This window comes from Eretmochelys imbricata, chromosome 1 (assembly GCF_965152235.1).
Source record: "Eretmochelys imbricata isolate rEreImb1 chromosome 1, rEreImb1.hap1, whole genome shotgun sequence".
Classification (NCBI taxonomy): Eukaryota; Metazoa; Chordata; order Testudines; family Cheloniidae; genus Eretmochelys; species Eretmochelys imbricata.
In genome coordinates this window covers 38,520,973-38,534,279 of record NC_135572.1, presented here as the reverse complement: position 1 = coordinate 38,534,279, position 13,307 = coordinate 38,520,973, and the positions used below count along the sequence as shown (strand labels likewise).

Below are 13,307 nucleotides of genomic sequence, written 5' to 3'. Positions count from 1 at the left end.
TCAACAAAACTCCGAATTATGGAGGGCAGAAATTGTATGGAAGGAGAAAAATGGTCAAAATTGTAATTTTATGTATACTTCTTAGTTTGCAGATCATGTAACTATTTCCCATGTCAGTTGTTTGGGGTATCCTGAAGAGCATTATAGGGAAACAAACATTTGTCTACTTCATTTTATAGGAAATATTTAAAATTGCCTGCAATTCAATTTTAACAGGAAAACTGCTAAAATTCAAGGAAAAGCACATGTGACTGTGACTTTAAAATACAGAAATAAGCAGAACGTGGACTTCAATGTTCATTTCTAACTCACCTCAGAAGAGTAGCTGTTTAAAAGCTGTTCTGACACCACTAACAGACAGTGCTCCAGTGTTTCTCTATGGTTTTGGTTGACAGCAAGTCCTGAACCAGACAGATTTTTATCTGCAATGTTCACTGCAAGGCTGGTGAAAATAGCCATTTCATCAAAAGTTGTTTGTAGATACAGCTCTTCTATTTCCAAGAAACTGACTTCTCCTTTGTCTTGTGTGTGCTGCACGCTTCAAGAAAAACACATTGCTCTTATTGTGACATCCTGTTTTACTACCTGTACCTTTAAAACCATTATTTAAACACAAGAAACATAAGCAGAAATAAAATGGAATTTTTATTTGTGCTTCTAGTCATTTATTGTGCTCTCTCATTTTTCAGGTGAATCTCACTAAGTTACTTACTATTTTAATCATAGTCTGAGATGATTATCAAGATGAATCTATACACTGTAGATCAGTGGTTCTCAATGAGGGGCAGGTTTCAGGGGGTCCACCACGCAGGGACAGTGTTAGACTTGCTGGGTCCCAGGGCAGAAAGCTGAAGCCCTGCCATGAGGAGCTGAAGCCCAGGGCCCTGAACCCGAAGTCAAAGCCTGAGCAACTTAGCTTTGGGGGGCCCCCTGTGGTGTGGGGCCCTGGGCAATAGCTCTGCTTGCTACGCCTTAATGCCGGCTCTGTCTTTTACATGCAGCAAATAGTTGTCGTGGCACAGGTGGGCCGTGGAGTTTTAATAACGGGTTGGGGGGGTGGTCTCCGAAAGAAAAAGGTTGAGAACCCCTGCTGTGGACGAAATGTGCTCACAATCTTGGTGCGTGACCTCGGAGCATTCTCGAAAGCAGTGTTCATCAAGGCAATGTGCGCCACCTGCCTATGTCCCCCCACAACACCCCAGGATGTACAAAGGGGAGGCATTTGGAGCTGTGGCCAACTCCTTCCACTAAATCAAGTTTTAAGACTGTAAAGTAATGGTGAAGAAGGGTGGGTACTTTGGATCCATGAGGGCAATTTCTAATTAGTTGGGGGCTTTTTTTAAGGTTTTTTTTTGTTTTGCTTTGTTTTTTTGGTAATTGCTTTACTAAGATATATTACTGGTAAGAGAGACGTTATGTAACCTCTTCAGGGAGGAGATTTTGTCTTCATACCTGTCTAAAGCACCTGACCAGACTGTAGATGCACTATTTTTACAATGCCCAAAAGTGTGCTAAATACTTTACAGAAATGAACATTAAAAGATATGAGAGAGACAGGAAAACATGTGTTCCATATCTTCAGTGCTTGCTGGAATGGCAAGAACCTGTAATGCTACCTTAGCCAAGTAAGGGGAATACAGAATATCAATGAGGATATGTACTACAAGTAAAAAAAATCCTGGTTCAACCCTAAAAATACTGCCCCTAAGTATGAAGAGCATACTAACTACGTTTTAAACATACCACTCAGTAGCATTTTGGAAAAAGTTCATTGCAGCTCTGCAGTTCTTCATAGTCAGGCTCACAAGAATTTTCTGCAGCACTAGATGAGGAAAATCACTGTAAAGAAAATAAACTTTTTTTTTTAAAAAACCCAGAGCTGAAATTCAGATGAGAAACATCTATACTTATTAGGTGATTATGACTCTGAACTTCAAATCTCAAATCTAACCTTAATTTTGTACATTTAAGCAGGACTAGGTATCAGGACTCCTGAGTTCTACACACATTACTCCTGAGGGAATTCTGTGCCAAAAAATTAAAATGTCTAGGCACAATATTTTAAAGTTATGCAAATTTAATTTGTCAATAAATAAATATGGAAGCTCCAGCATAACAGTGGGAAGCACAGGCCACTGGCTGCACAGAGGTGAGAGATCACCCTGCAGCTCCCCCTCAGGACACAGACTCGGCAGTAAGGCTGCACCCAACCCTGACACAGCGCAAGGGCCGGGTCTGCTCTAGAAACACCCTGAGGCCCTGCCCCTCTGCACCAGGTGTGAGCAGGTAGGCTCAGCCTGGCAGGATCCTTAGTGTGGGGGGATCCAGATGTGGGGTGAGATGGTCCTGTGTGGTATAATCTGGATGCGGGTGGATAAGTGGGAGGTCCAGGTGCAGTTGGGATCTGGATGCACAGGGGCAATGGGACTCTGCAGCAGGGTCTAGGTGAAGGTGCTTGGGGCTCAGCAGGGTGCGGGGGATGGGGCTCTGCAGAGGGGATCTGCATGTGGGGGGGTTCACTGGGGGGGGTCTGGGGTCCAGATACACCTGGCTGTAGCTCAGTAGGGTGGGGGTCCAGGGGGCTCGTTGGGGTGGTCCAGGTGCAGCGGGGGTATGGCTCATCAGGGTGAAGGGGGTGGTCTTGGGGCTGGGGTGGGAGGCTGGATGTGGGGGAAGAGGGCGGGGCTCGGCGAGGGGGATCCGGATGCAGGGAGTGAGGTTCAGTGGGGTGGGAGTTAGGGTGTGGGGGACTCATGGGGGGGTTCTGAGGCTCAGCAGGGGTCTGGGTATGGGAGGGTCCAGATGCACGGGGGCTGGGTGACCGGGGAAGCAGCTCCTCATACAGTGACCCTTCCCCCCATGGCTGAGGAGTAATGTGGGCAGAAAGTGGGATGGGGTGGAGTTTCCTACAGCCTGGGGAGATTTCTGGGGGTGGGTCTGACCCGGACATGGCCACTCCTTGCAAGGGAAGATCAAGTCCCGTCCTCCCCTACTCCCAACACAGCTGGGACTAGCAGCTGAGCCTGGCGCAGGGCAGAAGCCACCAGCCGGATCTTCCCCATTCCCACCTCCTGTCCCACAGTGCTCTACCTCTCTGCCAGTTGCTCTGGGTGCCTGAAACAATGCGCCCGCGCTGCTGGGGCTTTGCTTCCCAGTCAGAAAGTCATTTTTCTGTGTGGAAGCAAAGAAATCTGCGGGGGGCATGACTTCTGCGTGCATGCAGTGGCGCAGAATTTCCCCCAGAAGTAACACATTTATGCCAGAGTCGCTGTGTGACCTTATGGAAGTCACCATCTCTGTCTCAGTTTATCAGTTTGTAAAAATGGATATACTACTTATCTACCTCCCTCCCCCAAAGTGGTATTGATAAATTTAATTACGGTTGTAAAACATTTGATGATCCTCTGATAAAAGGCGCTAAATGTACAGTAATATTAGTTATTTACCAAAAAATATCATGTATTAACCTAATGTTTTAAAAAGCAAGAAACCTTAAAATGCATGCACTGTGTGAAGCTACCACTTGAACAACTAAAAACTTGGATTATAATAGCACATCAGTTATACCAAGCAGCACAGGGTTAACACTATCACCTGCTAAATGAAGATTAGTTTGATTCCAGTCATTCCTAAAATCTAAACATCAAGCCAGAAAACTTCAGGTATAAGAAGTGCAGGTAATTTTCATCTAACAGCAGTTTTATAAAACGAGGGTTTTTTTTTACATTCGAGTCAGGAAAAATTAACCATTTCCAAAACAAGTGTTTTATGATACCCTACAGAAAGTTAACACGCAGATTTATAAACTCTACCAAAATATTAGCAACATATGAAGACTTCAATATTTCATTTTTTCCTGCCTGCTTTTTTGTTATGTTTTGAGTTTATACAAAGAGCAGATTATACTCCGAGTTGTTACCTGCATAGCACAGGGGGTAACTCAATACATTCTTCCATCTTCTCTTCCAAATGACAGAACAGTAGCCATTTTATTATTGCTTCTTTTAACATGAACCCTGTATTTCCTTCACAATTATTCTGCATCATTCCTACTTTCAAAGTTTCTGGTATTACGTAGGCAGTCATTGCTAACGCCAAACAACGTGCAGCAGGACTACAACAAAACAGAGCAAAGAACAGCTTGTGGGAAATCATAATTAAATTTATATTCAACTACTATTATTATGAGGCAAAGTCTTTATTTTTGGATCTTGGACAGCTCTAAGAATATTGTCAAATGCATAAATAAAATACTTAAGCATGCATATTAAAAATTCCTTTATAAGAGTACTCACTCTGCATGCATTTTCAAACCCATATTTTAGACATTATAGATTCCACTTGTCTATTTTAAAACTATTTTGGATCCAATCTTTTGAAATTAAATTAATTGTAAAAGAACAAAAAATATGCTTTGCTTTGTTTCAACAAAAGTAGAATGAATTTATTTTGGCCAAAATTTGTTTTTAAGAAACTTGCTCTGGTCACTTCTCTTCCATGTCAACTTTCAGACTGGAGCGAGTTTTTATGGCTGAATTATAAATGTCTGAAAAACAGGTTTTAACACAAATATGTACAGTACTTACTTAAAACGCCACAAGAACAAATTTAGTATTTCTGTTCACGGAGGAAAAACAGCTATATAGAATCAAAGACACAAGATACACTATCCCTGGTTCCCATCTTACCTTGAAAGCTTGTATGCAGACCCTGAAAATATCTTCCAGAGTTCTTTGTCTATTACAACAAGGTTTCCTTGAATTATGGCTCCAAGTAACCCAAAACTTTCTGTTTCAACTTGCTGAAAACTTATGCTGCGAACTGTAAGAGACCAAACTTTTGCCCAGATTCTCTGCAACTCCAACTTTTGTGTGCTTTCCAAATCTAATTTTTGGCTCTGACAAACAGCAACCTCTGTAAGGCACCTTAGCACATATGGGGTCCTTTCCCCTTTCCTCTGCTGAGGTAGTAGCATGTGCAGTATAGTGAGTAAGGGCGATAATTCACGGTTAGGAAGACTCATAGGATACTTTGATATTAATCGGGCTGTAATCTGTAACCTTAAAAACAGAAAGTGAAGGCAATTAACTTGAAATGTACATAAATTCATCATGTGTTGAAAAGCAGTAAAATATAATATAAGCAGTTTCAGAGAATCATTTTACACTTCTATTGTTGCATATTTAACTGTGATTGTTTAAGTGTTCAAGATAGCTTGTTCAATCACCAATTATTCTATCATTTTGAAGCAATTAAGTATATTCAGCCTCACCACATAAATGCTGTTTTACAAGTTGATTGTCAGATATCAGTGAAGCAAACAGAAAATTAATTTTCATTTCTGTAATTTTATTTCTCATAGATAAGGCAAAGATTTTGTCATGATTATTTTTAGTAAAAGTCACAGACAGGTCACACGCAATAACCAAAAATTCACCGAAGCCCGTGACCTGTCTGTGACTTTTACTAAAAATAACTGTGACAAAATGGGAAGAGAGGAGAGTCCAGCATCCACGACTACTGGAGTTCCGGGGTCCAACCTGCACCCTGCAGTGGCTGGGAGCTGCGGGGACACTCCCCCGTGGCACATAGTGGCTGGGACTGTTGGGGGCCCCCACCGCCCACTCGCAGCAGCTGGGAGCTTTTGGGGCCCCCCACCGCCCACAGCGACTTGGAGCTGGGGGGGTCCCTCCCCCACCGGCTGTGGCTCAGTGCTGCAAGGTCTCCCCTGCCACCCGCAGAAGCTGGGAGCTGTGTGGTCCCTATTACCTGGCAGCTCAGAGCTGCTGGACCCCCCGCCCAGCAGCTGACACCTCCAGCCACGCTGTCCTGGGCTGAAGCAGAAAATGTCTCTGAGCTCTCTGGCAGCCATGGATTCCGTGACTTCCATGACAAAATCTTAGCTTTATTAATAGATTATAAAGCTGGAAGGAACAACTCTGATCATCTAGCCTGCCTCCTATATAAAACAGGCCATATTCCTGTTTGAACTAAAGCATCTCTTTTAGAAAAAAATCCAATCTTGATTTAAAAAAATTTCCAGTGGAGAATCCACCTCAACCCTTTGTAAACTGTTCCAACGATTAATTCCTTGTGCTGTTTAAAAATGTGCCCCTTATTTGCAGCCTGAGTTTGTCTAGCTTCAACTTCCAACCACTGGATCCTGTTATACCTTTATCTATTATGTCAAAGATTATATTATTATTATTATACTCTTCAAACCAGTTTACCCATCATAAAATGGTGAGAATAGAGATGAGGTTCTCACCGAGGGCATTATTCTTATTGAAACTCCACAGCCCCTCATAAAAGCCAGTATTTTCATTCACCATCGTTTCATTGTCATACGTTAGTCATATATCATGTCAGACCCGAAGAAGACCCCCATGTAGCTCAAAAGCTTATCTCTGTCACCAACAGAAGTTGGTTGATAAAAGATACTACCTCACCCACGTTGTGTCTCTCATATATCATGTCAGTTATCCAAGCCAGCAATGTGAAAGTTCTGACTTCTAACTATTATGTGGTATTTGACATAGAAGCTTTTATAACAAGAATTTCAAGAACATTCTTCATGATTTTTCAAGAGCTGAGAAAAGCTAGGCTGATTCCATGATAGCCTCTCTCTGTGTTCTGTATCTGAGCACCTTACTTTGCAGCACAAAGCATTTGGGAGACAATTCAGTATAAAATGTAGGAAGTTACAGTTCACAGATAATGAAATAATTGAATGTGAAACTAAAACCTGTTAATAAGTTATTGGTACTGATATCAGTTCCAAGGTGAAAGAAAAAAGATGTTTTTACCAAGGTATAACATCAAAATCATTCTGTGATCTTTGCAGGTTGTCTCGAATTATTTCCCATCCCAATTCGATCCTCCTACGCTTGCTCGGTGCAGCTTCATCTCCAGGCTCTCTTTGTGTAACAGTGTATGACTGGGTTATCTCCAGGACTTCGGTGTCTTCAGTAAAGACCTTTCCAAAGATATAGTAAAAAGAGATAAAAGTATTCAAATGCTCATATAAGAACGGCCCTACTGGGTCAGACCAAAGGTCCATCTAGCCCAGTATCGTGTCTTCTGACAGTAGCCAGTGCCAGGTGCCCCAGAGGGAATGAACAGAACAGGTAATCATTAAGTGATCCATCCCCTGTCGCTCATTCCCAACTTCTGGCAAATAGAGGCTAGGAACACCATTCCTGCCCATCCTGGCTAATAGCCATTGATGGACCTATCATAGAATCATAGAATATGAGAGTTGGAAAGGACCTCAGGAGATCATCTAGTCCAACCCCCCTACTCAAAGCAGGACTAATCCCCAATTTTTTTTGCCCCAGACCCCTAAATGGCCCTCTCAAGAATTGAACTCACAACCCTGGGTTTGGCAGGCCAATGCTCAAACCACTGAGCTATCCCTCCCCCGTAAGGAAAGTTAAGCATTAGAGCAAGACATCTAAGCGGATGTAAGGAGACACAGGACTAGAACCCATGTCTGTGAAGCATAGGGCAGCTGAGGTTCCCACACCACCACCATGAGGCTATCCTCCATGAATTTATCTAGTTCTTTTTTGAACCCTGTTATGGTCTTGGCCTTCACAACATCCTCCGGCAAGGAGTTCCACAGCTTGACTGTGCGTTGTGTAGAAGAAATACTTCCTTTTATTTGTTTTAAACCTTTTGCCTATTAATTTCATTTGGTGACCCCCTAGTTCTTGTTATGAAAAGAAGTAAACAACACTTCCTTATCTACTTTCTCTACATCAGTCATGATTTTATAGACCTCAATCATATCTCCCCTTAGCTGTCTCTTTTCCAAGCTGAAAAGTCCCAGTATTATTAATCTCTCCTCATACAGAAGCCATTCCATACCCTTAATCATTTTTGTTGCCCTTTTCTGAACCTTTTCCAATTCCAATATATCTTTTTTGAGATGGGGCGACCACATCTACACACAGTATTCAAGACGTGGGCATACTATGGATTTATATAGCTGCAGCATGATATTTTCTGTCCTATTATCTAATCCTTTCTTAATCATTCCCAGCATTCTGTTTGCTTTTTTGACTGCCGCTGCATATTGAGTGGATGTTTTCAGAGAACTATCCACAATGACTCCAAGATCTCTTTCCTGAGTGGTAACAGCTAATTTAAACCCCATCATTTTATACGTATTGTTGGGATTATGCTTTCCAATGTGCATTACTTTGTATTTATCAACATTAAATTTCATCTGCCATTTTGTTGCCCAGTCACCCAGTTTTGAGAGATCCTTTTGTAGCTCTTTGCAGTCTGCCTGGGTCTTAACTATCTTTAGTAATTTTGTATAATCTGCAAATATTGCCACCTCACTGTTTACCCCTTTTGCAGATCATTTATGAATATGTGGAATAAGACCAGTCCCAGAACAGACCCCTGGAGGACACCACTATTTACCTCTCTCCATTCTGAAAACTGACCATTTATACCTACCCTTTGTTCCCTATCTTTTAACCAGTTAGCAATCCATGAGAGCATGTTCCCTCTTATCCTGTGGAAGCTTACTTTGCGTAAGAGCCTTTGATGAGGGAACCTTGTCACCCTCACCCTCTATTAAAGGCCATGAGATGTTTCAAACTAAGGGTATGTCTATATTTTGAGTTGGGAGTGTGATTCTGAGCTTGAGGAGACATGCTGATACTAGTTCTAACTGAGCTAATGCACTAAAACCAGAATATAACATCAGTGGCCCAGTAGCAGGAGGGGTTAGCTGCCCCGAGTAGTATATATCGTCTCTTATGGACATGCACTCGGGGCAGCTAGCCCCTCTCACTGCTTGCACTGCTGGGGTTACACTATTTTTAGTGAGCTAGCTCAATCAGAGCTATTGCGAATATATCTCCTCCAGCTGGGAATCACATCACCAGCTTACAAAGTAGACATACCTGAAGTTAATAATTATTTACCATCTATAAAGCACTCCAGAGAACTTTCTCATTTCCCTCTTAGCTTGCTTCACAACCTTCAAAGACCACATATGGCAGCAACCTAGATACTGGCAGAGGGCACAAGGATGCTGCTGTCTCCAGCACCTATCAATGCTATGCCTATCAGCCATTAGGATTTGATCAGAGATTTGCTTCCTGCTCTCCAGAGGCAAAGTGTCCTACTACCTCTGTCATCTGAAAAGCAAGAAGCCAAGCTTGGGATCTTCCTTCAAAAGCAAGGCTTAGAACTACGAGACCTAAGTATTATTACAGTAGTTACACTCTCCAGTAATTAATCAATAAGGGTAGGATTTTCACAAGAGCCCAAAGTGATTTAGGAGCACAAAGTACCATTGACTTTCAATTAAACTTGTGCTCCCAAGTCACATAAACAATCATGTAGAATCGTCAATTACCCATTCTTTCAACTGCATACAGAATAAAAGTACTAACTAAATATGAACTTCTGCAATAATAAATAATTTTACTCTATTTAGAATTCCTTGATATTATAAAAAAGTATACCAGAAATATAAGGATGCTTCTCCCTTACAAGCCTGTAACCATGTTAAACTTTCAAATATAAAACATTCGAACACTTTCAGCAGCAAACAGAAAATGTCTGCTTCCATCTCTGCACTGTACCTTACACATGGAAATATTTTGGGGAAAGTTACTCCAAATATCACTAAAGCAATTAAACTTCTCTATAAACTGAACAGGAGGGCTCCTTCTGGAGTCTGTGTGCAGCCTCTATTGGACCTGAGTATTAGGATCTCAATTAGACTCTCAAGACTGTCATTTAAATGAGGTAAAAAAAAATATCTCTCTAGACCAGAGACTAAAGATACTGAAGTATAAGTACACAAATATGCATGACATATTAATGGAACATTCAAGTGTGTGAATAGCATAGTACAGTATACACATCCACTTTACATTCACTTGGAACAATGTGTAAAAATGTCATTTACTTGATGACAAATATCAGCCATTAATTCAATCAAGTTTTCCTTTACAGCAATGTTGCGTGATCCTGAAGAATACTTTCCTCTACTGCCAATGAGACTTAACTCATTCACCAGCAGATCATACAAGTTGTATAAGATTCTTTGCCATTTTGCTGAGTCATATGCACCTGTATATGAAAAGATAAAATTTAAGTTATATATGCAGTTTATTTGTCATAATCTGATTAAATAATCTGACTATACAATATAGCATTCTATGTTCACAGATGAGCAGAGAACGTTTAACAGCAATTAGTGTTTAATTTTTCAGGAGGTTTTATAATGCGAACATTTGCTATTTAAAACAAAAAATGTTCGAACATTTGCGAAGAGAGGATAAAGTCTGGATGCAAAATAAGAGGAAGAAAAAACAAAATCAAGAATCCCACTGTCATCTGTTCCAACCTAAACATCCAGAACCAAGCAGCACCCACCCCCAGAGACTCTAGGTCCCCAGTGCAGCTACCCTTCCACTTGGCTGAGGGAGGGGCAAGAATACTTCCCCAACAGCAGCCAGGAAGAGCTGACCCATGTGTTTTCTCAACCCAAGGACACGACAGGTGTCACAGATTACACTGCAGAATTTTAATACCCAACATATTCTGATTTGGCCCTGCTCTATACTCCTTGCCCTTCCAAAGCAGCAGATATAGCAGGACCACCAATCTCCAGCATCCCCTGTGCAAAAGAAGAACCCTGGTGTGAAGATGGCGTACACAGGCAAGATGCAAACACAGACAATGAAGTCCAAGGACCCTATATGCTGGGGACAGATGCTAAGAGAATGTAGGGGAATGTGGTCTAAGAGGGACTTCATATAACTGGAGATTAATAGTTAACAAGGGATTAATAAAAAAATTTAATGCGTTAAAAAAAACACTACAATGGGTTGGATAGTAGTAAATACAAATCAGCAGTTAGGAAACAGAGTTGACAGGGGAAACTAAATGTATCAATCAAAAAATCTATGCCTGGTAGTGCTAAGCACAATAAAAAGGAATCTTTTACATGTATTAGAAACAAACAAAACCCTAGTGATGGTATGGGTCCAATACTAGACAAGGATGGTAAAATTATCAAGTCTGATGTAGAAAAGGCAGAAGTATTCAATAAATATTTCTGTTCTGTATTCCAAAGAAATCAGGGTGATGTATTCATGTCTTGCAATGATAATGAAATACGTCCTATTACATCAGAAACTAGGGAGGATGTTAAAGAACAACTATTAAAGTTAAACATTTTAAAATCTGCAGGACCTGAAAACTTGCACCTAAGAGTATTCAATGAATTAACCGAGGAGATCTCTGAACCATTAATATTGATTTAACAAATCTTGGAACACTGGAAATGTTTGAGGACTGGAAAGAAAAAAACCCTAATGTTGTGCCAATATTTAAAAAAGGGCGAATGGGATGGCAGGGAAATTATAGACCAGTTAATCTTACATCAGTACAGGACAAAAATCATGGAAATGCTGAAATGGCACACAATCAGTAAAATAAAAGATGGCAGCATAATTAATGCCAATCAACATGGTTTTATGAATAAAGGCGCTTGTCAAACAAACTTGGCATTTTTTGATGAGTTTGGTTAATAAAGGTAAATGTTGACATAACGGACTTAGACTTTTGCAAGGTATTTAACTTAGTCCCACATGACATTCTGATAAAGAATTACCCGATACAAAATCTATGTAGACGATATTAACTCATATCACATAAAGGAACTGTAAATGGGGCATCATCATCCCAAGGGAGTGTTTCTAATGAGTTCCCGCAGGTATCTATTCTCAGCCCATTGCTATTCAATATCTTTATGAATGATCTGGAAGAAAACATAAAATCATTGCTGGTGAAGTTTGCAAATGATACAAAAATTGGTGGAGTATTAAATAATGATGGGGACAGGTCAGTTATATAGACCAACATGGACTGCTTTGTAAGGGGGCTCACTTGAACATCGTATATTTTAACACTGCCAAATGCAAAGTCATACAACATCTAGGTACAAAGAAAATCGCTCACATTTATAAGATGGGGGACTGTATCCTGGAAAGCAGTGACTCTGACAAGGACTTAGGGGTCATGGTAGATAACCAGTTGAATATGTGTTTCCAAGGAGATGAATGTCACTAAAAGGGCAAACAGGATCCCTGGATGTATAAGGCAGGGAATATGAACTAGATGGAGGTGGTATTTCCTTATATGTTTATAGTGAGATCATTACTAGAATATTGTGTCCAATTTTGTTTTCTACTCTTCAAAAAGGATGTTGAAAGATTACAGAAGGTTCTTAAATGAGAGGAAAGACTAATTAAAGGTCTAGAACAGCATTTCTCGAACGGGGGTCTGCGAGGGTACTCCAGGAGGTCCATGGGCCCTGCTGATCAACTCCTTCCCCCCCCACAGCGCCTCCTGCATGCCGGGGAACAGCTGTTCAGCAATGTGCAGAAGGTGCTGGGAGGAAAGGGAAGGAGCAGAGATGGGGTGCATTCGGAGGAGAGGGCGGAAAGAGGTGCGGAGCGGGAGAGGGACAAGGTGGGATGTGCGTGGGGTCATGGGGGAAGGGGCTGAGTAGGGGGGCTTGGGGATCTGTGAAAAATTTTAGATCTAAATGGAGGTCCTCGGGTTGCTAAAGTTTGAGAAATGCTGGTTTAGAAAACATGCCTTATAGTGAGTACCTAAAGAAGCTTTATTTCATTTATCAAAGAGAAGGTAATAAAGGTGACTTGATTGCAGTCTGCAAATACCTATCTGGGAAAGACATGGCTCTTAATCAAGATGCAAGGGCTGGAAACTGAAGCTAGACAAATTCAGATTAGAAATACGATATATTTTTAATTAGGGTAATTAACCGTTGAAAAAATTTGCCCAAGGCATGGTGGATTGTCCATCACTTGCAGTCTTTAAATCAAGAATAGACATCTTCTAAAAAACATGATATAGCTCAGATAGAAGTTATGGGTTGATGCAGAAATTACTGGGTGAGGTTCTTTGGCCCGTGTTTTCCAGGATGTCAGACTAGATGACCATAACAGTCACTCCTGGTCTTACTATCTATAAAATTAACAAGATGTGAACATGTGTGCCAATCTGCACTTTGCTCACTCCTGTATGTTGTATCCATTCCCGCCAGCCTTTTCCCCCTCCCCCTCTTCTTTTTAAATTTTAAACTCTTTGACCAGATGCTGGGTGTTCCCATTCAGCACCTAGCGTATTTTGAGTGTTATTATAACACAATAATAGTTAAAAACACATATTCCCCAATTCAGTCAGCTTTAATGCACAGTGTAAAACTACTGAGAAGCAACAGTTACTCCTGTGATTATTCTCCA

The 13,307-nt window shown here is 41.1% G+C and overlaps 1 protein-coding gene across 3 annotated transcripts in view; it reads right to left on the bottom strand.

Annotated features, from left to right (window-relative positions):
* Window positions 1-13,307, bottom strand: part of ATM (ATM serine/threonine kinase) — a 146,245-nt gene that overhangs the window by 107,641 nt on the left and 25,297 nt on the right. For all 3 annotated transcript variants that reach the window (XM_077808924.1, XM_077808908.1, XM_077808917.1), the window contains exons 8-13: window positions 9,938-10,101; window positions 6,807-6,976; window positions 4,689-5,060; window positions 3,920-4,114; window positions 1,744-1,839; window positions 313-538 (exon numbers count right to left, since the gene is read on the bottom strand). In XM_077808924.1, the coding sequence (XP_077665050.1) occupies window positions 313-538; window positions 1,744-1,839; window positions 3,920-4,114; window positions 4,689-5,060; window positions 6,807-6,976; window positions 9,938-10,101 (1,223 nt within the window). The remainder of the gene's footprint in view (window positions 1-312; window positions 539-1,743; window positions 1,840-3,919; window positions 4,115-4,688; window positions 5,061-6,806; window positions 6,977-9,937; window positions 10,102-13,307) is intronic.